At 32.6% G+C, this 27,303-nt stretch overlaps 2 protein-coding genes across 13 annotated transcripts in view; both read left to right on the top strand.

The window, feature by feature from the left end:
• LOC145284494 (uncharacterized) overlaps window positions 1-4,987 on the top strand; it is a 30,551-nt gene extending 25,564 nt beyond the window's left edge. For all 3 annotated transcript variants that reach the window (XR_013868846.1, XR_013868847.1, XM_080133370.1), the window contains one exon: window positions 3,539-4,987. Coding sequence is in view for 1 of the 3 variants with exons in the window: in XM_080133370.1 (XP_079989496.1) it covers window positions 3,539-3,864 (326 nt within the window). In the remaining 2 variants the exon portion in view is untranslated. The remainder of the gene's footprint in view (window positions 1-3,538) is intronic.
• An 11,879-nt stretch (window positions 4,988-16,866) lies between these two features.
• LOC145284488 (SWI/SNF complex subunit SMARCC1-like) overlaps window positions 16,867-27,303 on the top strand; it is an 87,200-nt gene continuing 76,763 nt past the window's right edge. For 4 of the 10 annotated variants that reach the window (XM_080133356.1, XM_080133359.1, XM_080133357.1 and 1 more), the window contains exon 1: window positions 16,867-17,233. In XM_080133356.1, coding sequence (XP_079989482.1) covers window positions 17,120-17,233 — 114 coding nt within the window. In that variant the 5' untranslated portion in view covers window positions 16,867-17,119. Of the gene's footprint in view, window positions 17,234-22,656; window positions 23,224-27,303 lie in introns of those variants that run through there. The other 6 variants (XM_080133354.1, XM_080133358.1, XM_080133362.1 and 3 more) reach the window with 4 other exon arrangements.

Raw genomic sequence — 27,303 nt, forward strand, 5'->3', positions numbered from 1 at the left:
GGCTTTTTGTTGCACATAGTAGCAAGTGGCGTGAGGCACGCGCCTCCCTTTCGGGAGGCGGCTGTTTCGTCGAACCTCTCAGTCCGAAAAGGGAGAAGCTGCTTATTGCTCTTACTTTTATAGGTGTTTCCGCTGGTTTTTTGCGCATGTGTGGATTTCCTTTGAAAGGGGAAGTAACGTTGTCCTTGTGTGCGCACGTTAGCTTGTGTGTGTATACACGTGAATGTGAGTGTATGTACGTGAATGTGAATATATCTACTTGTGTGTACATGTGCGCATATGTTTGTGTGCACGTATGTGTGTACGTTAGCGTGTGTGTATATACACGTGAATGTGTATGTATATACGCGAACGTGAATATGTGTACGTGTGTGGATATGTGCGCGTATGTATATGACAAGTAGTATGGCTTGAAATGTGAATGCGTATTTTTGTGTGAGACTAGAAAAGGCTTGCACAGAGTGAATAATGAAGTGAGCGTCGAACACAGAGTGCGGAGCGCCGAGTGAGTGAGTGAATTCATTTAAGTATTTGTCGATCGGCTCCCATGTAAAGAATGCCCATCTTTTGCCTCTGAAAACAGAGCTAGTAACAACCTCGTAAGGTAATAGTCTTTATTTTCAACAGGAAATGGAAGCAGGTTCATTTTGTATTTGAAGATATAAGTTTGCAGCCATAAAAGGGGTCGATAAGATGCCTTCAGATGTAAAGGATCCGATATTCGTACTCTCAGCATAGTGCAGAAGTCCATGAAAATGTTAATGCGGCAATTCTTGCCAATGAAAGTCTCTTAACGGACTTAATGGAGATGTGCCTATATTTAAGCATGAAATGAATTGATTCTATTCAGACTCATGGTAATGAGCCTAATTATTTAGGCATAAGATAAACTGTCTCAAAGAAATGAAAGTTGGAGGCTCCACGCCTCCTGCAGGGGTAGAGTTTCAGAGTTCTTCTAGAGTTTGGCTGCTTGTGGTAACTGGAACAGATTCCCTGCGTCCATCCAGTTTGTTCTTAGCTGAAACTGAAGAACAAACACACAAAATACAGAAAGCCCGTGTAAGTGCAACGCTGTGTAGAGAATAAAATTGGCCACTTTGATTGGTCCCAAAACAATACAATGGGAGGCATGATGTAATTGTCAAATTTCTGACAATATATCACTATTTTCGACAGGACATGTAAGCACTGTTGTTTTTACTTAAAACCACATGTTTAAAAAATAATCAATCTGTCAACTCTATCTTAACAACCACCTAAATTTAATTTAAAATGACCTGTTTATTGGCCGTTCTTATATTTTAGTTAACCAAATCTGTTTTACCACTTAACCCTAAGTTAAGCAGCAATGTTGTAAAACTTCATGTAATCACCTAATAGGAGACCCCCCCCCTCCCTGAAAATAAATAAATAACGCACAATTAATCTCCCATAGCAAAAAAATAATGTCGGTTAACTGAACCCTAGCATGGTCTGCAAATAATGGAGGTTCATTTTACAATCGTATGCAAACTGATGCCACATTCTAAATAATTGTTTTATGTTTTTTTCTTTTCACCAAGTTTTTCAGTGTTCACGCATAATCGCCTAAAAAAAGTAGAATCTCATTTTAGAGGAGGATAGTAGAGGATATGACCTTTTTTTTCATTTTCCGAAATGGACACTGTCACTTTCTTGTCATAATTTTTACTTTATTTATAGTTAAAGACATGGTATCTTATTTACAGGGATTGGGTTTCAGCAAAGTTTTATTACCTTCAAACAGTTTTTTTTCCTTTCCTAAAATCATGTTTTAATCGAAAAATTAATGATATATGTAGAAATAAGTTTAATCGTCTACACAAAGCCTATTCAGAACAAGACGACTATGTGTAAGATATTTTATCTCACCTGTTTTTGCTCCAAGTCAGTGGCAAAAAATTAACAAAACAATTACAAAAAAAAAGCATAACTCTAAAATTCAATACAAATTTTATTCATTCTTCGTTGCAAAAAGGAAATACCCAATTTGCCTCTGAATAGAGCTGATAACAACCTTGAAAGGTATTTGTTCTTTTATCTTCATCAGGAACTGGTATCCGGATACAGTACTGTTCAAAGATTGGATTAATTACAGTCATTTTAAGGGGGTTGGTATGATGCCTTCTGATGAAAGGATTCAATTCTCGATTTGAGCCAACATTACAGAAGTTCATAATTAATATTCATTTGAAGGAAAAGTCATTAATGACATGTCGATAATTCAAACCTTAAAAAAGTCTCTGGGAGACATCTATACTATTAATAAAATTTTAAATGTTTATTTATGTGTGTGTGCCTATATACCAATAAAACTTACGAATGGATGCACCAAATTGAAAAATTATTTTTTTTCCCTGAAAGGTGTGAGTCCCTATATTGTCCTTATCTATATATGGTTCATAACGAACAATCCAGAATCATACAAAAAGCCCAAAATAATGGTTTTGGGGCCGTTTCCTAAACTTGTCGAAAAAGTTATCTGCCCATGTCAATGGAATTTAGCACTATCTGTATACAGTCGCGGTAATATTTTTTGGGATACGGACAAGACTTGTGGCGCAATGGATAATGCATCTGACTTCGGATCAGAAGATTCCAGGTTTGAATCCTGGCAAGTTCGTAATCATTTTAACCATCATTTTATCCAACATTTACTCATTATCCTTACCTTTAGTTAGGGTATTTTTGTTTTTTTCAGTGATTTTTTTGTGCATATGGGAATTTCCCATACTCCGAATTCATAGGGTAAGCATTGATGGTAAGACGATGTTGAGTGTACTCAATTTTGTGTTTGACTCAGCATTGTGTGTGCTGACGTGGTGCAGCCATTAGTATATAATAATAATTTAGCCTAATTATTTAGGTTTAAAAATGAAGTCTCAAGGAGACAAAGGGTAGAGGCGCCCAAATGCCTCATATTCATAGAAAGTTGAGTTCTATGTTCCTTCTTCGGCTGCATGTCTGGAACTGCCTGAGAAGGAAAAGGCAATCAAAAAAAGCCACCAAGCTTATCACTGACGGTTAAAAACATTGACCAATTTTATTGGTCTAAATAAAGACAGTAGGTGGCCAAATCAACCAATGAGGGGCTTGCTTATAATTGTAATTTCTCACATATGGAAGGAGTATGGCCAGGTAATGTTAACACCTTCTGTTGAAAGAAACAAAATGGAGGTCTGAATAATGTTTTATGTAAAAAACGGAAACTGACTGAATGTAAAACGAAATAGGAAACCAGCACACTACTACACAAACTGAATGGAACTGAAACAAATTTTTAAAAAATAAACTATTTTATTGAAAAGAAAATTATTTACTTTTATTTATAAATAAAAATAATAGATTTATTTATTTTGAAGGTGCTTATGCAAAATACATTTTTTTGTAATTTCATTTTTTTAATTCTTGAATTTAAATTGTTACGTATGCAAAATACGAACTGTGCTATTTTTTTAATAGGATTTTTGGCACAAGTACACTTTAGCTGACCGGAAGTATATTTTGTTTTCATTTTCAGAAGGGGAGACAATCCAAAATTTAATTGTCCTGACCCAGAAAATAGCAATTCTTGCCCCTTTGTCGAAAACATCTTTCATGCAATGTGAGGATTGTTATATTGGGAAATACAAGATCTTTATCGAACCTATATGCAAACAAAACACAGATTGCATCAGCAGGAGCGAAGACCGCCAAACACCAGGAGCAGCCACTGATATGACAACATTGATATGTAAGCGACAATGGTGCCAGCCTGTGCTTAACTACGATATTCAATCAACTGCTAACGACACATTAAGTTGTCAGAAACTATGCTTTTTGTACCCACTCATCCTTCCACTATGATACACAGTTCATTATAGCAAAGGATTATTGAGAAAAGCACATTACCCAAGAAAATAGCTACACTAAGAGAGAGAAGGTCAGAAAAAATTTGACAGATCAGATACGGAAATATGTGATAAAATATCTATGAAAGGACTACAAGTGACAAATTTAATCTAAATTTCATTCACAGTCACACCAAGTTTAAATAGAAACAAACAAATGTGGACTCTGGGAAACAAACATTCCCTCATAACAAGGATAATCAAGACATTGCAATACAATAACAACAAAATGTTTTGTCTGATCGCAGCATAAACTACTGCTCTCAACTAGGTCCGCACATGTGCTATATAAAGGTTTGCGTCATCAGATGTCACCAGCAGTTAGTGGTGAAGGCTGTCTGAACACCTCACATGGATTACTCTCTCTTTCCTAACAACAGCAGCAGGTAGCAGGAATGCCTTTGTCCTTTCTTTCTCTGGCAGCAGCAACAATAACTAACATGAATGTGTTCGCCCTCTCTTTCTCATAGCAGCAGAAGCTGTTTGTTTAATGGTAGCAACAAAACATTTTAATGACAAGACTTTGTTATTTCTTCTTCTCGCAAACTTCTTATTAATAAGAGACAATTCTAATTAATTTCACTCTAACTAACCTTGGTGACCAGAACTTTGATATTTCTTCTTCTCGGAAACTCCTTATCAACAAGAAGATATTTCATCCATTGCATTTCTTCAATAAATGTTTAATTTAATATTTTGTCTGTCTTTCTTGCTACCATATGTTAATTTTGTTATTGTGACGGTCGTTATCGGGTATTGAGATACAATACTTTATAGCACCAAATATAACAACTGGTGCCAGAAGTTTACAGCCAACAACTCGTATCAAAAGTCACAAATATAACAATAAACTGAATGAAACTGAAACAAAATTTATAAAACCAACTATTTTATTCAAAAGAAAATTATTTATTTTTATTTATAAATAAAAAAAATATTAATAGATGTATTTATTTTGAAGGTGCGTATGCAGAATACGGACCAAGTAAAAAAGATGAGAGATAAATACACACAACTATGCATTTTTTCCATTTTTAAAAATTTTTTTAATTTAAATTAGTATTTATGCAGAATACGAACTGTGCTATTCTTTAGGTAGGATTTTCGACACAAGTGCAATGTAGATTCCACGAACAAAGCTTCTTTCTTAGAACTGCACGCCTGTGGAACTCTCTTCCGTTTGCCTGCTTTCCAGATGACTACAATCTGATTGTCTTCAAGTCCAACGTAAACAAGTTCTTGATGAACCGTCCCCCTAAGCAATCCAATTTACAAAATTCCCACTACTTATGTTTACTACGCTATAATCACATTGAGTAATGTGTACACATTAACCCTTATCCTCGAGTGGGCTCCGGGCCTTGATAAGTGGTGATTCCTGTGTAAAAAAAAAAATTAAAAAAAGCTACTGTAAATATATTTTTTCATTTTCAGAAGAGTTTTGGAAGGAGGAGACAATCCAAAATTTAATGATTCCAACCTAGAAAACGGCAATTGTTGCCCCTTTGTCAAAAACATTGTTCATGTAATGTCAGGACTAAATGACAAAATAAGGGAAGCAAGAGTTATGAGGCTGTTGAAAGTAAACCCAGGGTCCACTTTCTACTCTCCTTATACTTTTATTTGCATGTAATGTAGGAGACGTAGAATATACTAACCAGTAGTTTTGCTTAATATTCTCTATTTTATTCATATATTCCTCCAACTTTACTCTTTCTGTGTTGTCTGAAATATTAAATTTTATTTTCACTTTTTGATGCTTCACATGCTTTCAAAAGATAGATGGCATCTTCATTTTCAGTTGCTGATTGTGCTTAAAAAAATATTCAGTCTGTTAGATGAGAAACCGATGTGCAGGATGAATGAGCACACACACACACACACACATGCACACACACACGCACACACACACACACACACACACACACACATAAAAACATACACTCACACACAACAGAACTTTGAAACAAACTTTCTGACACTTTTGTCTATTTCTTATTCAAGAACTTTAAAACTCCTCACTAAATTTTGGTCTTTGAAAGTATATTTTACATTTCTATAAAATTGTTGATATATAAATATATTTTGTTTGTTAATTTATATTTTCTCGCTTTCATTCCAAAATACTCGTTGTTGACTTAGCACTTGCTAACTGATGACCCATTCATAACATTCATATCTTTATCCATCTTTTTCACTCGCCAATTTACCTACATGTGTATTAATTGTTAGTGCTGTTCCTGACACTTTCCAAAGACGTTACTATCACCAGAAATACGCTATCCAAAGCCAGGAGCAGCACCACACTTCTTTTAGGGTTGTTTTTAGCTTTTATTGTTATTATCTCTCAGGTAAATTGCAGTGTCTCATCTAGCATGTTTCATTCCAGTAATACAGCTTCTATCAGCCAATCTAATAACAAATTTTGATTTGTCAAATTTTTTGGTGCTTCTTGACATTATATAACAATTATGAAATGGGCTAATGACAACAACATGGTTCTAAACTAGGACAAATTTGTACTATAGTAATAAAGACCATCTCAAGGAAAAATCTGGATACTGGTGTGGGCAACAAGAAATCACATCAAAGGAAGTAGTGACAGATCTAGGGGTTTACGATGAGCAAAGATGCCACCTTTACATAACATATTGACCACACCACAGGTGATCGCAAGACAATCAACAGGATGGATACTGAGAAGCTTTAGGAGTAGCAACAGGGAGTGCATGCTCACACTATGGAAATCCTTTGTCCTCCCAAGGCTGGAATACTGCTGTCAGCTGTGGTCTCCACAAAAAGTATCAGAAATCTGCAAAATAGAAGCACCCCAGAGAACATTCACCAGCAAAATATGTGAAATAGACCAAATGTATTACTAGGAGAGGCTTAAGAAGCTGAAACTATATTCACTACAATGCCAAAGAGAACGATATATTATCATCTACATATAGAAAATATTGGAAGGCTCTCAAACACAACAATAGTAGAAATAACTCACCAGCGGTGAAGAAGGCTCTGCTATATAAAAACTACACCTGGGACTACACAGAGGATCAATTCCCTCATTCACCACAGCTTCACCTACAGTGGTACAAGAACATTCAACTGTATTCCAGCCGCAATAAGAATTATAAGGAGAGTGTCCCCTGACACTTTCAAAGAAACAACTGGACATCTGGCTGGAAAAGATATCTGACCAGCCACCAACACCAGGCTACCCTAATCCAAACCTTAATCGTCTAGCGGACTGACCCTCTGTATGAAGTGAACAGCCTGGGTGCAGTGGAGCTCCAGCTCAGCTGTGTCAATAACCAATGGAATAACACAAACTACAAACTACTACATAACACTCCTAGGTAAATATGCTAACTAAACTTCTAATTTTACGAATTACATACTTGTTATGATGATTAAAAAATAATAATAAAATTTTACAGAAAACTCGTCAGTATTTTTTATTATTTAACATATTTTGAAATTGTGTTATCGCATACATTCTGCTATAATGTTTATTATTAATTTAGCTACATGTATATTAATTGTTAGTGCTGTTCTTGGCACTTTTCAAAGATGTTGCTATCACCAAAAATACACTATTCGAAGCCAGGAGTACCTATTCTGTCAAGTGTGAGTATTTTTTTCTATCATGATAGAGGGAGCTCACCTCCTTTTCAGCAGTCTTGGCAATGCCTTCTATGCCTTTATTCTAATTCATGTTACCTGTGAATGTTAAGCTAAGGAGTTTAAATGACAAACTTTTAGCTAGAATGTTACTATTCATGGCTATCGGTGATTGGAAAGGTTTTTAGGAGAAATTGATATTTTACTCCCATGCAAGATCGAGAGAACTGGAGAAATCATGTAGATTCAGTGGTGAAGTGTCCTGAAATATGACGGACATGAGATTAGATGATATATATCTATCTATCTTTATGATTATATAAAAGGTACTTTGTGTGCCTGTGTGTCTGTGAGTTTGTTCTCTATGGACTCTATTGCAATATTTTTTATTCATAATGGGGTATGATCCCACACAGTCAGGCGATTCTATTTATAAATGATGCTGCTAGGAACTGACGAATCAAATTAATTCACGTTCTGCTACCAACCAATCTGAAACCAGAATTGCTCCATAAATATTAAACCTTTTCTGTAGCAATTTCGCATGTTTTTTCTGTCTCGACACGGTAAGAATATTTTGCTCTGTGGAACTGTCTACTGCAAACCAGTCACCTCTCAGGGCTTATGTGTAACAACGAACCATCGGAAATTGTTCTGTCTATTGCAAACAAGTCACCTCTCAAGACTTGTTTAGAACAACGAACCATCGGAAACTGTTCTGTCTACTGCAAACCAGTCACCTCTCAAGACTTGTTTAGATCAACGAACCATCGGAAACTGTTCTGTCTACTACAAACCAGTCACCTCTCAAGACTTGTTTAGAACAACGAACCATCGGAAACTGTTCTGTCTACTGCAAACCAGTCACCTCTCAAGACTTGTTTAGAACAACGAACCATCAGAAACTGTTCTGAAACTAAACATGGCTTACACTTCTAGAGACTTGAAAACGGCTGAGTAGATTTTTATTTCACACAAAGGTGCTTTATGTGCCTGGCAGTGTTCTTAGATAGGTTTTGTGGTGGAATGTCTTCAATAAGTATCGATAATATAAATAATCTGATGAAATAAGCAACAGGCGATTTTGACCAAAGTTAACATCTTACACACTCTAACATCACAAGTGCATTTGAGAAGTTTTATTACCACACAAGTTGAAAGGCTAAATACATAAAACAAACAGTAGAGTCTTTGATATGAGAGGTGAATGAATGTTTCTGTTTAAAGCATAATTTCACAATGATACTCGACTTTTCCATTTTTAAACTTAAATTCAAGCCATTATCACCACACAAGCAGTAAAGCCAGGCATATGAAATCAACACTAGGTTTTTTTATATGACAATGGCACGTTCAAAAGGAATGTTTCTGTTTAAAGCACAATAGAAGCATGATACTTGACTTTTGCACTTTAATGCAAGCTATTATACATAAAAATAATTTTATAAAATCAAAAGTAGGTTCTTTACAGTGCAATGTACACTACAATATATTGTGGAAGTCTGTGAGAAATTACATGACTTGAATCATGTCACTTCATTGGTTGATTGGTTCAACATGTTTTAATTACAGCTTTTCTCGTTGGTTTACTTGAATTTTAATATTTCTGATTTCTTATCATTGACTAGGGCAATCAATGTCCTTGAAAAAGTTTTGTGGTTCTGTAATAAGTTGAAACACCGACACACAAATACCAACCATAGAGCTAAATTGTTGCTCTTTTCCTGGATGAAGAATTTCCTTATGAGTTGGAATATTTGAACCAACTTTCAAATAAGACTGTGCCTCCAAGGATATCAGTTCTTGGTTTGTTGCGGACATATACAAAATTCCAACATCCACTCCTTTGAAGTTAAATTTTCTATACTTTTGGGAAAACATGATCGTTTAACTGAATTGGTTATTAAAGAGGCACATTTAAATTGTTGCCACCTGGGAACCAATCCAACTCTTTCTAAGTTGAGGTTATCTGGTTTTTGGATTCCCCAAGGGAGGCAATCAGTAAAGAAAATTCTCTGTAATTGTATTACTTGTAAAAAAAATTCAATTCATTGCCATATAAAGCACCTCCGGGTTCTCAATTTGCCCACTCATTGGACAAATTTGTTCACCCATTTCAACAAGTGGGTATTGACTTTACTGGTCATTTTTGGTAAAATACAATGATGAAGACACAAAAATGTATGTCATGTTGTCCACCCGCATGAATCTTCATGCCATACATCTGGAGCTATTACCAGATATGAGCACTAGATCCTTTATATTAGCATTTATTAGATTCACCAATCTGTTTGGTGTTCTTACGCATATTTATTTGGACAATGCAAAGACCTTCTTAGCGTCTGGCATCATGTTATCTGAAATCTTCGTTTCAGACAGAAAATTTAGGTCAACTTCAATTAGTCACCTCACCATTCCTCTTTATCTAGCTTGGCAAGGAGGTGCATGGATGATAAAAACAATCAAATAATGTTTGAAAAAATTAATAAGTAGAAAGAAAATCAAGTATTTTGATTTCTTAACTATCCTTTCCAATGTGGAAAAAGGGATCAATGATCAACCGCTTACATATATTACTGCTTCTGAAGGGGGTCTCGAAATTTTAACCCCATAATCATTTTTTACAAACTGGTTATAATCCATGCTTGTTGATCAATAATTATGGATTGGACTATTTGTGTCCTGATCCTCCCAGTTGAGCAAAACTTTTGCAATCTCTGGAATGTAGACAGAGGCATATTGAAAAATTCAGAAAGATATGGCATAAAAATTACTTGTTGTCCTCGAGAGAGATTGATGCTAATATATCGAGTGATTGCCGACAGAAGGTGGGAGAAATTGTGTTAATTAAATCTCCAAATAATACTCAACCCTTTTGGAGTCTTGGCAAGGTGCTTAGACTCATTAATGGGAACAATGGCTAAGTTTGCTCAGCCTGTGTATTAAGGGACGATTGCAAACAGGTTCATTACTTAAAACTGGATTTAAAGGCTGTTTCTGCGTCATCTTCTGCAGAATATATAGAGGAAGGTAGTCCCTTCTTCTATCCAACTTATTCTGTCACAAATGATGGATCATCTCTATGGTGTGTTGGGACACCTGTGACAGTTGGTATCATTTTGACTGTATTAGGGCGAAACAACAAGATAATCTTGGGGAGTGGATTTGTCTGAATTGTTCAGAAAAAGTATCACACTAAGTTCTTAATTTCAGCATTTATTAAGTTGCCATTTGACTTATGTTCGTTATTGTTCTTGTTATTAATATATTAGTAATCTAGATAAAATTAGGTTTATTGGCTATAAACTCATTTATAATAGCAGACAGAAACACATATAGTTCTTTTTAAAAAAAAAACTACAATAGTTAGTTAAGTCCTTGCGACCACCAGAATTATTTACTTGTCACTTAATTGACAATCAAATACATATTTACCTTGTATTTAATAACTGGAAAAATGTAATGGATATCCATTACTTTTTCTTTGCTCCTTTGGCTGTGTGTGTGAAATTACATGACTTGAATCATGTCACTTCATTGGTTGATTGGTTTAACACATTGTTTTAATTACAGCCTTTCTCATTGTTTCATTTGAATTTTAACCGGCAAGCACGGACATGTTAAAACTGAAAACTTTAGAACTTTAGCCCAAGCCAATATTTCATACATGACGGACTCATTTTTAATATTCTTATTAATTTAAGGCATTGGCGCCTAATATTGTCATGGTACCTTTGAGATAATTTAACCTACTAAGTAAAATGTTCTTTTCTTGATGTAATATCGTCTTTCTAATCAGCAAAGAATGTTGATTTTGGTTTTACCTCTTCAGCGGAATTATCCGATTTTTTCTATTAGAACATTGTTGATATGGACCTAAAGCCATGGACTAATGGTAATTTTCACAGAAGATTTTTTTCCCTACCACTTCTTATGAAGTCTTAACTACCAGGCTCTGCTGAGCAGCAAAATGTCGCAACATAATTTTGCAATCGAGAAGATGAGACAAACTGCCTTAATCAGCCAGGTAAGTGCGTTTTTTGATGTTGTGTCTATTTTTCGCTCTGCCAGAGTTCTAAACGATGTGAGAATAAAATTCTCACAAGTCACTGCGACAGGAATGTGAAGCTACCTCGAGATGCATTGCGATGGGTCTCCAAGAGAAGGAAATCAATTGGTTTGATTGAAAAATGGGCTATTTCATCGATTTCAAGAATAGCATTCTTTGAAACTCCACGGAATAAAGGACTTTGTAAATTGGTTTTTGGAGTATTCAGTCGAACAATAAATTTTTATTGTAAAGTTCAACTTAAAGTTTTAATTTTCTACTCTCTATTGCGTATTGAGCTTTTTAAATTCGGTTGGGATTAAATTTTTTATATATAAATACTGTTATTTATATTAGTTTGAAGTTTACCATTGCGTATATCAGGTAAACATTAGCAGTGTCAGAACTCATCATTAAAAATGCGTGATAAAAACTTGAATAATTTGACCTCCTATCTTTCGAAGCTTATAACTACTTGAAAAATGTAATTCAAGCCTCTATTTTTTTTCAGTCAAAGGAGCAAAGACCAAATTTTTTAAAAATAACAGGTTTAATAGCAAATTATGCAATATTTGTTTTTTTTAAATCGGTTTTCTTTAAAAAATATTTAAAGAAAAGCAATAAATTTTAATTTAATTCAATAATATATATATATATATATATATATATATATATATATATATTCCAAAAAATCACTTGCCTATAAAAAAATACTAATCAATGGGTACTTCCATTCTTCGTTGTTAAGAATTTATCCATATTTATATTTTATATTCCATGTCCTTTTTAAATAAAATACTTTTTTAAGCAAGGATTCAAAAAAATGCGACATCAGATGTTTTTCACAGATGAAATAAAGGGAGACAAATGCCTGCTTTCTTCGAGTATAAATCTTCGGTGGCTTTAAGCGCCAGAATTAATGTCTCTTTCTATTGTGTGCTGTAAACAAAAGTTAGTAAATATGGGCCACCGTAGTTAAAAATGATCCCATTTCACTTATCAGTTTTTGCCATTAAAAAAAAACTCTACCGATTTTTTATTTTTTTTATTCTCTTAAAGAAATACATGAGTTTTTGATTTAATATATTTTATTTCTGCTTTATGGAGTGAATTTTTTTTTAAATATTTAAAAAAAATACTGAATGAAATAGAAAAAATTGTTGTAATTATACGAAAATTTCTGAACTATATAACAAGATTATAAGGTTTCACTTAAAAAAAAAAAAATTCAACGTGGTTTAAAAAAGGTTTTAAACTTTGGACTTTACAGGTAAATTTGCAAATAACTGTTTTTTTTTTGTTTTAAATTAGCTTATTTATTTATTGATCTTTTATCTTCAATTTGTGATATATAAATTTGAGGTGAGAAAATTAATTATTTTCATTTTGATAAACATTTCAAAATGGGGAGGGTAAATTAAAAAAAACAACGCTTGTCTAGAATATTATATTCGGTTTATTGGAAAGAGCATAAAATTTCACATTGAATCTGGAAATATCTGAAAAATTGAACCAATAGAAAAATTTTGATAGATTTTTAAAGTTTAAAAATTGAAAAAAATTAACTCGTAGAATTCATTTGATTTCATTACGTAAAAAAAAAAAAAATGGCTGCATGAACACATAAAATATATATTTGTAAATACTGTTTTTTAAAAAATAAAAAATAATATTTCTATTATTTTTTAAACAACTTAAATAGTTTATTTTGGAAGTATATTCCATAAAGAAAATAAACAACCCACTTTAAAAAGAGAAATTACAAGTTTTTTTTTATATTTTATTTGCAGTTTTGTGTTACGGGTGTCAAAAATTCCCCCCAAATTCTGATACACCTAGGTAAACACTACATCCCTTTGTTTTCATTAATATATATATATATGTCAGATCATGTCATATGCTACTGGTATCATGTAACCCAGTACTACCTGCCTCATGGTCGGGTCACCGGCGACAAAACTGGTTCCCCCACCAGACTTGTTTGGTGAGGAGGGTGGCTAGTCTCCCTGAAGGATCAAAAACAAGGCCTTCCAAAGGGCGAATGAACCCTTTTTCGAGGTCAACGGCCAACTAGCACTGTGTGTGTTTGTGTGTATGTATGTGTGTGTTGGGGTGGAGAAGGCTCCCGTAAGCTGTGGTGAAGGCAACCTTTCTAGGAGAAGCAAATCTCTGATTTAAAAAACCATAAAGTAGGAGACCAGTACTAGGTGTATCAGAATTTTTGTAGGAATTTTTGACACCCCTAACACGAAACTGCGAATAAAATATAAAAATCTCGTAATTTCTCTGTTAAAAGTGGCTTATTTATTTTCTTTATGGATTATACTTCCAAAATAAACTATTAAAGTTGTTTTAAAAGTAATATAAATATTTTTCTTTAAAACAGTAATGAATTTTCCGAACTCAATATTTTTCAATTTTTGAACTTTAAAAATCTATCAAAATTTTTCTATTGATTCTATTTTTACGATATTTTCAGGGTCAATGTGAAATTTTATGTTCTTTCCAATAAACCGAATATAATATTTTAGACAAACGTTGTTTTTTTTTAACCCCCCCCCATTTTCAAGTTTCTATTAAAAAGTAAATAATTAATTTACTCACCGAAAAGTAAATAATTAATTTACTCACAAATTGAAGAGAAAAGGTCAATAAATAATATATTCAAATTTAAAACAAAAAAAAACGTAGTGTTTTTTAGAATTTTACCTGTAAAGTTTGAAGTTTAAAACCTTTTTTTAAACCACGTTATTTGTTTTTTCTTTTTTTTTTAATTGAACCTTGGTCCTTGCTCCTTTAATTGAAAAAAAATTAGGGCTTGAATTACATTTTTCGAGGAGTTATAAGCTTGGAAAGGCAGGGGGTCGAATAATTCACGCCTCCCATTTTGAAATGTCTATTAAAAAGTAAATAATTAATTTATGTACCAAAGTCTTATGTATCACAAATTGAAGAGAAAAGGTCAATAAATAATATATTCGAATTTAAAACAAAAAAAAGAACAGTTTTTTAGAAATTTACCTGTAAAGTCCGAAGTTTAAAACCTTTAAATAAAAAACACGTTGTTTTTTTTTTGTTGTTGTTGTTGTTTTTTTTTGTTTTTTTTAATGAAACCTTGGTCCTTGCTCCTTTAATTGAAAAAACAATTAGGGCTTGAATTACATTTTTCGAGGAGTTATAAGCTTGGAAAGTGGGGTGGAATTATTCACTATTTTCACGAAATTTCTGACACACCTAGACCAGTACCCGCATTAAGCTGGTCTGCAGTTTGACTTGTTGCTGGCTATTTTGCTCTTGCTTGTTGCTGGATCTCAACATTTTGAACCGAGAGAAAGACTTAGTTGTTGTACAAAGCTAAGACTCTGTAACATCATCTGTGTATAGATACTCCCTCAGGCATTTGTCCATAAAAATGATCCTGTGACGACGGAAAAGTTGTGATGTGTCGAGGCTTGAAATGCTGGAAGCATGTAATAATTGATCTCAATGACCGTCGTCGGTGTCATGCTTGCTTGAGCGTGTGAATTCACGGTAGGACTAAAAAAAAAGTCATTTTGGGGCTCATGGACTTTAAATTTGAGGGAGTGGCACTCGTCTGACAAGACGTTGCAATCATCATATATATATATATATATATATATATATATATATATATATATATGTGTGTGTGTGTGTGTGTGTGTGTGTGTGTGTGTGTGTCCTAGATATGACCTTAAACTATATCCGATGGTGAGGCCCCAGCTTTTGGGCTTTGAGGAGTGTGGTGGAGCCACCCTTTGATTGTCATTGCTCCCAGGTCGACTCTGAGTCAGAGTGGTAGTAACTATTCGAGTCCCAACTATGGGTTGAATAGAAACCGACTCGAAAAAAAACAAATATATTCTAATAAAAAACTTTTTCTTCAAAATCACTGGATTTGGCATTAAATAACCTGAAAAGTGTTGATATGCCGTAAAACAAAAACAACCAACAACCATAAGCCTTGTTGAAACAAATGTTGATTAACTCACATTTATAATAGATATTTAATTAAATTATAAGCCGACATGTTGCATTTGTGTGCTTTTATTACTTATATTTGGACAGCAGACGAAAAAAAAAAAAAAGACGGAAAAAGTCAATAATCAGCATGCTTATAAAAAGAGCAAAACCTCTCGTTTGCTTTCTGAGTACGCGCAGATAAGCAATACAGAAAGCCGTAAACAAACTTAACAAGACTTGATTGAAAATTAAAGAGAATGACATTCTCAGAATGTCCTTGTTCAATTGCAAAAATAATTAATACAAAAGGTAATAAATAAATAAACAAGTAATAAAATGTCATAGAAGATATTCTAAATATATTTATAATTCACAAATATTTTTGAAATTTCAGACGAAAAGAACTGACTTTTTTTTTAGCTGGTGTGAAAATAAAAGCTTGCTAGCAAAATCCATTGTACACGTGAAATGCCGCAATGAAAAGTAGTTATCTTTAAAAACAAGTCGAAAAAAATGTTAGCTAAGGAAGGGCGATGAGTGAAGTTCATGATTTTTTATTTAATGATCTTATCTTATTTTTCATATATATATATATATACATATATATATATATACATATATATATATATATATATATATATATATATATATATATATATATATATATATATATATATATAACGGTTTAAGTAAAAAGTAAGTTATTTAAAAGTAATGTCTAAAACATTTCACCTCACATAATTTACGTAATTAAAATAGGAATCGACTAAAATATTAAGCTAGTTTCTTAAAAAATACTTAGTCATAACAAAATAGAATGTGTAACATAACACACATTTTTTTTTTCAAATTATTCTTAAAGCAAAATTCAAATATAAATCTAAAATTCTTTTATTTAAAAATGTCTTAAGAGATGAATGAATACTATTGCTTTTATAAGAGTTTTTGCAAACATCAGCGGTGTCTGGGTGGAGACATTGTTTAAGGGGGAGGGAGGACTTAGAGAAAAATGGGACCAAATATAATCCTGTTTATATATATATATATATATTTCTTTTAAATAATAATAAAAAAAAGAATTAGTCTATTTTTTGTTTTGTTGTATTTTATTTGTGATTTCAATAGTAAAAATGAAAAAAAAAAAAAAAAACAGTATCTTTGTATTTATCAAAGTTACGTTTCTGCGAGAAACACTAAACGAGATCTTGTCTGGTAGTGTTGTTACAGCAATTTTCCATCTTACAAAAAATGAGTAATGCTAAAACGTAATGTTTTACTTTTTAATCAACTAGTTTAGTTTGGTCCAGAAAGCGCATGTCAACTGCTATAAAAACAATCGCTTAAAGTATGGACACTAGATTGTGAGTTGATCAATAAATATTTTTAACCAAGATTTAAGAAACACCGTTAAGAATAAATAAATAATAAGTAAGAAAAAAAAAAAAAAAAAAAAAGAGAGAGAAAGGAATTCCAGACGTGACTAATGCAATTCTAGTTTACGTAGCTGCGGCTACGAAATGGAATAACGTTTTGCTCACTCCGCTGTCAAGAAGAGAAGATGGCGCTCCAGCGGAAGAAAGACGGTGGGCCAAATGTTAAGTTCTTCGAGTCGGTGGAAACGATTGCCATGTTCGATTCAGTTCGAACATGGCTACATAAGAACTGCAAGAAGGTAGGGATGTATTTTTATTTAATATTGGTCATGATCGGATGTTAGATGGCCGGTGTATGTTGAACCGGCTCGGGTTTTCAATTTGCCTTTGTTTGAGTCTCTTCGTTTAGCCCGAGCAGTTAAGAAGGGGGTGACCGGTTTGTTTGATTTATGCTATTGCAATTTCACGAATAAAACCATTATCTATTTTTTTCGTAAATATATAAGTGTAAAGTTTCCTGAAAATCAAAAGATAATAATAAAAATAAAACGTTAGAAAAAATAACATCGAATTTTTTTTTAATTCGAGTCGATTTCCGTAACGTGCTAGCTAGTTATATATTCATAGCCACCGTTTAGTATTTAACGATGCACACAATGCTTGTTAATTTTCGTTTATATATTTAAATGTTAGGTATCACCTATACTATATATTTATTGTAAGTATATATACTGATCAATACTTCAAGATCTCAACCAGATTAGTTAATCAAATAAGTAGGACGCCTACAGTTCACAGAGCAGCTAAAATAATAACGTTAACACTGGAAGAAGCACTTTAACTATGTTGTACTTTTATTTAACAATTTAATAAATAAATTCAATTTTACGGTATCTTGACTTGAAAATCCTACCTGAAAATAGCACGGACCATAAACTGCACAAGTACTGACAAGTATTAACAAGTAAATTGTATGATCTAAACTTTATTGAGTTATATACTCTTTCACCTCCTTCCCTTGTTGTTTTTTTTTTTTTTTAAGGCTTGAAGTGTTTTTAGAGTAATTTCTTAACTTAAATAAAAAGAGCCCTTGCCCTTGATATAAGCAAAACAGATTGTATCAGTTTGTTTAATATTTAGCAGTAACACCATATGATTCGCTAATAATATTGGTACTTATTATAGAATAGGCATCCGGAAATTTCGATACTTTGAGGGAGAATTCCGATCCAGTCCTGGAAATCGCCGAAGCAAAGCACTAAACAGCTTACGATTTGAAAGCCACGTTTTTCCTTTTTTGTTGTTATTTTTTTTTTGAAGAGCTAAAATCTTTAGCCCTCCTTCGCATGCTTAATGCCGTCTGCTTTTACATTTTTTTTTCTTCGCGGCTTTCAAATTGTAAACTGCTTTGGCCATTTGCGGGACCGAGTCGAAATCCCCAGGGTGGCCATTCCTTATTAGTACCATAATATCTCTTGAGGTTTGTTATTTTTCCTTTTTGTACAAGTATTAAACCTTTAAAATCTCCAAATTGCAAAGTATCAAAATCTATCAGAGGAAACGTTTGAAACAAAACTTAGTTCTCCTGTAGCTGTCATCTCCCTGATTTTACTTTCGCTTTTTCTTGCATGCATGCCCTATTCCAAATTCGTAACAGCGGGCTGACATTAGTGGACTTTTTTTTCTATCGAAACAACCAATGCTTTTTTGTTATGCTTAGCATATTTCAAACTGTTATAAATTAATGCACAATAAAAATAATTAAAACAAAAATTATTTTTCTTATTTCTAATTATTTAATCAAGTAAAAATACTGTTGGTTCTGCTGTGGGGGACGTCTCCCTGAACTGCTTTCACTTTTTCTCGCTCACATGCCCCTATTCCGAATTCGTAGTAGCGGGCGCCGGGTCGATATCAGTACTTTGTTTTTGTTTTTTGTACCGAAAGTTTTTTTCTTTTTTTTTTTTTATTACTAAATTTAACCCGTTTTGGGTTTGTATTACTGTACACATAGATTGGAAAAAAGTTGTCAAAAAACAAATATATAACAAATAAATGTTATCAAAGGCAAGATAAGTTACTTTTCTACCTAACTGGATATATTTTTTGTGTTTTTATTCAGTGTAACATGTTTATTCAGCTCGAAAAACATGCAGTGTTTACCGATGTATTGGAAAATTCAAAATGGCGGCCAACTCGGAGAGGGTAAGTTTGGGAAAAGGTATTATAGATAATAAACTAGACAAAATACTGTTAGAAATTCGCTCAATATATGTTACCTTGACATATATTCGGTTGTTTTTTAATAATATTTTGTCTAGTTTATTATTTATAACATCTTTTCCCAAACTTACCGTGTTAAAGAGACAGTAGTCGGGTGCCATTTTGAATTTTCCAATACATCGGTAAACACTGCATGTTTTTCGAGCTGAATAAACATGTTATATTGAATAAAAACACAAAAAATATATCCAGTTAGGTAGAAAAGTAACTTATCTTGCCTTTGATAACATTTATTTGTTATAAATTTGTTTTTTGACAACTTTTTCCAATCTATGTGTACAGTAATAAAAACCCGTGTTTGGTTAATTTTTTTTATTTTTAATTACTAGTGTACACTCTCCGTTAAGTTATGCTTCGCCAGTATTCGCTCTAATATTCGTTTAAAATCATAAAAATATTAATGATCTATTTATGATTTATGATCCCCAAAGAAAAAATGTCACCCTTATTTTTATTATTATGTAGGGTGGAGAGTTTCTTCGTAAATTCAACTAAATAGCGGGGGGGGGGGGTTGACTTGCTATTTACTTTCTCGCTTCCTCACTCTACTTGTAATAGTTTCGTTTGGTGCGAGAAAAAAATCACGTCTTTTTACTTGGTGTTTTTATATATATATATATATATATATATATATATATATATATACATACACACACACACGATGTATTTTTAATTATTAAAAAATACACATTAGTCTCTATTAGTGGAGTGGAGAATAATCGCTTGTAATGATAGCCTTCTGAGAATTGTCACTTAGAACTGATTGTATTAAAAATAAATGTGAATAATAATCTCTGATGTCCATATCATTTGTTGTAACTAAAAAAATATTTAAACTACTTCCTTACAAAAATACTATAACCTGTCATACATAGAAATTAAAAACTTGATTATTTGTCTGACAAACGCCAAACGGTCAACTCGATAGGCACTTGTCATCGTAAATATATAAATATTTATACCCAGATTTACTTCGGAAACATGACAATAATGGATAGTTTAAAAACGATGTTTGTTAAGTACTAAGATTCTTTGTACTTATTTAAAAGAAAATACAGAAAAATCAGTGCTTTATGCACTTATGTTACTGTGCTATTTTTTAAATCGTATTTTCAAGTAAAATTCGAGTTTTACGATATTTTTTTTTTATTTAAATTGTTAGGTGAAAGTACAGAATAGTTACAAAACTCCCTCTCCTCCCGCATGTTAAAAATGGCTTTCTAAATAATGACGTTATTTTAGCACGGTGACATAAATGCATAGGTACCGAAAAATCTTCATGGTGTGTGTACCATACCACTGTACCAACCACGCACTTGTCACAGAACGAGAACGATTAAAAAAAAACACGGAGGGAGAGGTGACAGATCGATTTTTTAAACTGTCTTTTTGATATAAAACATTATTACTACAATAGTAATATACCCAACAATTACGAACTGCTATTGTGTTTTTAGTAAAAGTTTTTCAATATCGGCTAAACATGTTGGACGCTATTACGATGTAATCTAAAATATGCTTTCTGGGGTTATGTCACCTGTTTCTGCAATCTTTCACGGTCTACTCTAAAAGCTACGAAAAATACAATTTTCTGTAAAATTACTTTTGACTATGAGTAAATTTCTACTCCATGAATTTTCGTAATTTTTTGATATTACTATTTTCGACATGTAAAGGAACTTTTTTTTTTTGCTTAAACGGACATATTTAAAAAAAGAAAACTTGATCTGTCGCCTCTTTTAACTAAGAAAATAAACATTTACGTATTTTAGCAATTTTAATACTAAATATATTCATTATAAAGCTGGCTTTGATCTTGATAGTTCGAATTGAGTTGTCCCCCCTCCCTTAGATCAAAAAACATGACCGATCAAAAATTCCACGTCTAGCTTTGTCATAAAATTTGATTTTCTTAGTTAAAGAATACTTGATCATTTTATATGATTTTTGGAATATGATCTTCGTCCCGTAACGTGTACGTACATACATCATGAAGATTTTCTGCATTTTTTTTTTTTAAATAAGTGAATGAGAATGGGCGACTTTAAAACAATGTTAAGTAAAACTTTTTCTTTATAATTTTATCGAATAGCTTTTAATTTTTCAAGAATTTGGAGTGATAAAATAAATTGAATCGATCGCAAGTTTGTGAATGTTTATTTCATTCTCTTTTAAATTTTTATTTTTGAAAATATTTTGTTCATTTTCATATAAGTTTTTAATCATGTAAGGGAAGAAAGTGTAGGTAATTTTCTCAGATTTTCTTTTAACTTTACAAAAAAAAAATCGGGTTTGTATTACTGTACACATAGATTCGAAAAAGTTGTCAAAAAACAAATATATAACAAATAAATGTTATCAAAGGCAAGATAAGTTACTTTTCTACCAAACTGGATATATTTTTCGTGTTTTTACTCAATGTAACATGTTTATTCAGCTCGAAAACCATACAGTGTTTAGCGATGTATTGGAACATTCAAGATGGCGTCTTATTCTCTCTTTAACACGGTAAGTGTGGGAAAAAATGTTATAAATAAAAAAACCGGATAAAATACTGTTAAAAACTCGCTCAATATATGTTACCGTGACATAGGTTGACACATATTCGGCGGGTTTTTAATAGTATTTTGTATAGTTTTTTTTATTTATAACACCTTTTTCCAAACTTACGGTGTTAAAGAGGGTGTGAGACGCCATCTTGAATTTTCGAATACATCGGTAAACACTGTATGTTTTTCGAGCTGAATAAATATGTTACATTGAATAAAAACACAAAAAATATATCCAGTTTGGCAGAAAAGTAACTTATCTTGCCTTTGATAACATTTATTTGTTATATATTTGTTTTTTTGACAACTTTTTCCAATCTGTGTACAGTAATACAAACCCAACAAATCAATCTATTCATTGATTACCCACTTGCAGTAAGCCATTTGAATCCGTCATCGACAGCCTGTTTTAGGTTGGGGCAGATCACAACGAAAAGGCCAGAACTGTTTATTGTAGATTAGCAGTCTGCCCTCCCTCGGCTTGTAAACTCGTTAACTAGTATCTTGTTTTTCACCTGGTATTATCAGACGGTCACCCATCTTATCCTGATCAGTCATTTAAATTCATTGTATGAGAAGCGTGTGTATAGCCACTATATACATCTTAATACTACTATTAAATGTTAGGAGGGATCACTTTTTAATACGGTTACTATTAGAAATCGATCCCCCACTTTCTAACCTACTCGCACTTACTCAACAAAACCGACCCGGTCTTACTTCTATGCTTAATATTGTAAATAGATTTATTTATATGAATTTGATTAAAATTAAATTTACGAAAACCTAGGGAAACATTTTTGTTAATTATTTGTTTGTTAAAAACAAACCCGTCCCGCCTGCTATCTCCGTCGAAACAATGAAGTGGAAACTTTGTTTTTTGGTCACTCACTCTCATCGTCCGTCCATCTCCCGAGGCATTTTCCTTTCAAGTCTCCCCGATATTCGGCTTGAAATGACTAATCTATCTCACATGGGGCCTTCCATGATTTTGTCAATTATTAATAAGGGAGCTATGATATTATTCGCATTTGAAGATGAAGCCATTTACGTTCCCTCGTTCTTTACGCGTCTAGAGTAGCACCGTTTCTCTCACACTCAAGGCAGCAGACATATTTGATATGAATCTGCCCTTGACGTAAAAACCATGTCGGCTCCTCACAGTTTCCCTCTCTTCGATCTTTTTCTTTTATCTTAATCCCAGCTAATCTATCAGTCAACCCAGCCTGGCTAAAAAGTGTCCCCTAAAAGCTCTCATCGAAAGGGAATAACCCATTTTTAAAACAATGCCAACGGATCTTCTTTTTGAGTTCACCAGCAAGGAAGTAGCCATTTTTCCGTTCCCCCTTTCTCTCTCTAAAAACGTTTTTCAACCAAAGAAAAGTTTAAAAAAAGAAAGATATTCGTATTCTTCATAAAAAAAAATGAGACATTCTTCATCTTCGTGAAATAATACGGTAAGATTGGAGTTTTTAGTGGGTCTTTTTTTGTTTGTTTGTTTGATTGCAATTTATATTTTTTCTTCTCTCTCGTAATGTCTCATGGTACATGTTTGAAACAAAAAAACAAACAACAACAAAAAATAAAAAAGCACCGGAAGTAAAAGTGAGGAAGAAGAAAAAACTATTTAGTGAAAAAATACGAATTAATTCAGCAGATGGCTAAACTACCCACTTTGTTATTATTTTTTATCCGTTATTACTTCCTATTTGTTTATAACATACTCTTTTTGAGTGAAAGCTTGATTATATGTTTACGTAATTTTCTTAAATCTGTTACAAATGTGATGATTGTAGTGGTGGTAGTAGTGGCCTACTTTCTAATATGATATATTAAAAAAATCCTCTTTATTTTTAAGATTATATAAAATTATAATTTTTAGTTCTAATTTCAATCATCCAAAATAGGTTTCTAGATATTTATATATTATTTATAATAAGCGTTTTTTTTTGTTTTTGTTTTTTGGGTTTTTTTTTTTAGCTCGGCTTTCATAAAAAAAATTCCTATAGTCTTTTTTTATATATATATATATATATATATATATATATATATATATATATATATATATATATAAACGTTATTTTGGAAGAAATGGTTTTTCTTGAAAATATTCCCCCCCCCCCGATAATTTTATTTAATATAACCGATTGATTTGTTTCGAGCTTTCAGAGCAATAAATTTCCTTTTCGAAAGATGTAAGTTTATTAGATTTTTAGTTAAAAAAAAAAAAAAAATACAGTGCTTGTATAGATCAGCTTTCATGGCTGCCCATATTGGCTCGATAAAATCCGGTAACTAGTTACGATCACCGCCGAAAAAGTGACCACACAAAATGAAATTCTACTTCTTGATACGAAAAAGAAAATGAAAAACTACCGATCTATTTACATTGCATTTTATTATTTGCTGATGCAGAAGAATAGGCGACTCGAAGTCGGAAGTAAAGTGTCACAAAAAAAATTTCATTTATTTTTTTGCATAAAATAAAATGTTACTGTTTCATTGTTTGGAATTTTTGTTATAATAATTAAAAAAGAAAAAGTACGATTACATCGCTATTTTTGAAATAGTATTTTTAAGTTAAATTCAATTTTTACGGTATTTTTGTTTATTAACTTGTTAGGTGAAAGTACAAAATAGTTACAAAACAACCTCCCCTCTCCATGTTTAGAATGGCTTTCTAAATAAATACATTATTTTAGCACGGTAACATAGCTGCACAAGTACTACTTTATGAAATATTTATTGATTTCTTTAATTTTTTTTTAAATAGGAAAATAAAATTATCTGGGACAGTTCGCTGCGGACTTCGTGTCGCCTATTTTTTTGAATCACCAGAAGCGCCTTTAAAATTTTTGAAAAATAAAAATTGAGACGCTGAAAAACAGCATATAACAACTGAATTTTTTTTTTTACTGAAAAAATAATTTTTCTTTGTGTATTTCATATAATTTACTAAATTGTTCAGAAAAATTATACAATTGGCCTCCTCACCTACAAAAAACATTTGTACTAGCCCTTTTTGTCCTTTTAATTAAAAAAAAAATCCAAACTCTTAACAAGTCCCTCCATCAAAAAAAATTATATCTATATATTTTGAAATTTATATTTATAATTTCTTATAAAAAATATTTCAGAATACTTCCGAAATTTATTTTATTTTCAGATATTCAAAATGTTTTTATTTTATTTTACTTTATTTTTAATGCTATTTATAATATTGAATTTAATTATTACAACATTGATTGGTCATTAGATTAAAAAAAAAAAAACTATTTTACTTTTCTTGTAATGTTTTAATTTCTATTTATGAAATTCAATGCAAATAGCTTTCAAAACTCAATTTCAGGAAACTATTCGACAGTTTAAATGCTTCCAAATTATTTTCAAATTTCGAAGAGTCACAAAGTGTGTGTGTGTATTATATATACTTTTAATAATATTTGAATAAAAATAAAAGTGTATTTTACTCTATTATTGAGCACTATTATATAAACCTCGTCAAATTTGTTGGTTTTTATCTTTGAATATTCTTAACCTGGAATTATATATTTCAACGATTATGTTTTTAACGTTTGGTGACAATCTTCACATATTTTACCTGATCACATCTATTTTTATTATTGATTTAACTCTCACTCCTCAGAAGGGGACTTTTAGGCGTTTACAGTTGATAACGAATTATTTTAAAAAAATTTCTGGTCGGATCTGTTTATGATTAATCCACCCACCGCTTTTGTGGTAGGTGATGCCTGGTGTGATGGCTTCAGGAGAACCAAGCAAAACAAATACTACCCTTTGAGCCTAGAACCGGATTAACTTTAATTTAAGATTCTAGTCTGTATCAATATTTTGGTACTTGTACAATTTAGTCAAGACATTAAAAAATGAAAATATCGAAAAAAAAGATTATATTGTACGTATCTGACAACCTTCTGCGCATGTCCGTTAAGGGAGCGAATCGTGGAATGCAAACGTTTGCGCAGGATCCACACTCCTTATCAAATACCAAAAAAAATTTTTTCGGAGAACTTCGTTCCATAACGGATACGTGCAATATAACCTTTTTTGATATTTTCATTTTTTGGTACTAGTGCACTTATTGATCCGTGCTGAAATAATCACATTATCATTTAAAAAGCCTTTCTTAACATGGGGAGGGTGTTTTGTACCTATTCTATACTTTAACCTTACAAGTGAATAAAAAAAAACATATAAAACTTTAATTAAACTTAGAAATACGATTTAAAAATGGCGCGGATCAGTAAGTGCACTAGCACCCATTTTTTAATGTCTTGATTAAACTGTACAAGTACCAATATTTTTATTCTCCGTTCGGAGCTATTTATTTACAAAAATATCACCAGACCCACCTTTACCATCAATACGTTTCGGTATGTCACGACAGGATTGACTCCCACTCTAGTGCAACAGAAAGAAAAAAAAGTATCTGGGAGGAGCTAACCTCCAATCTGTATTATGAGGCCGTTAATGTTATGAGTAGCAAATAAAGGCCATTTATCAAAAAAATTCAATGAAGGGTCAGTATCGAAAATGCTATCCAAATATACTGGTACGGTTAAGTTTGTGCTGTAAATTAAGTCTGCTGATGTAAAACCACTATCGTCTTTCCACTTGTTCATAAGAGATGATTGATTGGGATATTGTCTATCGACTTGTTCTTTGTTTTTTTCCCACACATTGCCAGCATTGCTTTTAATTGTCTTTTTTTTTTTTCGTTCTCTCTCCTCTGATCTTGAGCGCATGGTACAGTGGGGGAGGAGGTGACTGGTTACTTTTAATGTATCTAAAACCAAGCTCCTATCTTTACATCATCAATGCTCTGATCCCCATCTGGCATCAATTGATATGGGTGGCTCTCGTCTAGGGGAAGCTCCATATTTTCATAAGCTTCTGGGCTTGACTTTTACCCCTGACCTGAAATGGAATACGTACATCGGGTCAGTTGCCAAGATCGCTGGAAAAATGGTGGGATCCTTCTACCGCTCCGGAAGATATCTCACCCCTGATGCAATTCTCTATCTGTATAAAAGCCAAGTGCGCCCAAGGATGGAGTACTGCTACCACATCTTGGCAGGAGCTGCTAAAAACAGCCTATCCTGCCTTGACAGAGTACAAAATAGGCTTCGTGGTTTAGTGGATGATGCCCTTTTCTCTTCTCTGCAACCTCTCTCCCACAGGAGAGACGTTGCAAGCTTGTCTTTGTTTTATCGTTACTACCATGGCAGGTGCTCGTCTGAACTCCAATCTCTGCCCCCCCCCCTCGCCAATCTTTCACGAAAAACACCCGTCTAGCTGAAACCACTGTCAAAAATTTTCCCCACTCCTTATCTGTGCCAAAATCAAAATGTAGATTCCATGAACAAAGCTTCTTTTGTAGAAGTGCACGCCTGTGGAACTCTGTTCCGGTTGCCTGTTTCCCACCTGACTACAACCTGGATGTCTTCAAGTCCAATGTGAACAAATTCCTGATGAACCGCCTCCTTAAGTAAGACACTTTATCAGATCTCCAAAAC

The sequence above is a fragment of the Euprymna scolopes genome, chromosome 9 (assembly GCF_053919585.1).
Source record: "Euprymna scolopes isolate OS-2025 chromosome 9, ASM5391958v1, whole genome shotgun sequence".
In the NCBI taxonomy this organism is placed as follows: domain Eukaryota; kingdom Metazoa; phylum Mollusca; class Cephalopoda; order Sepiida; family Sepiolidae; genus Euprymna; species Euprymna scolopes.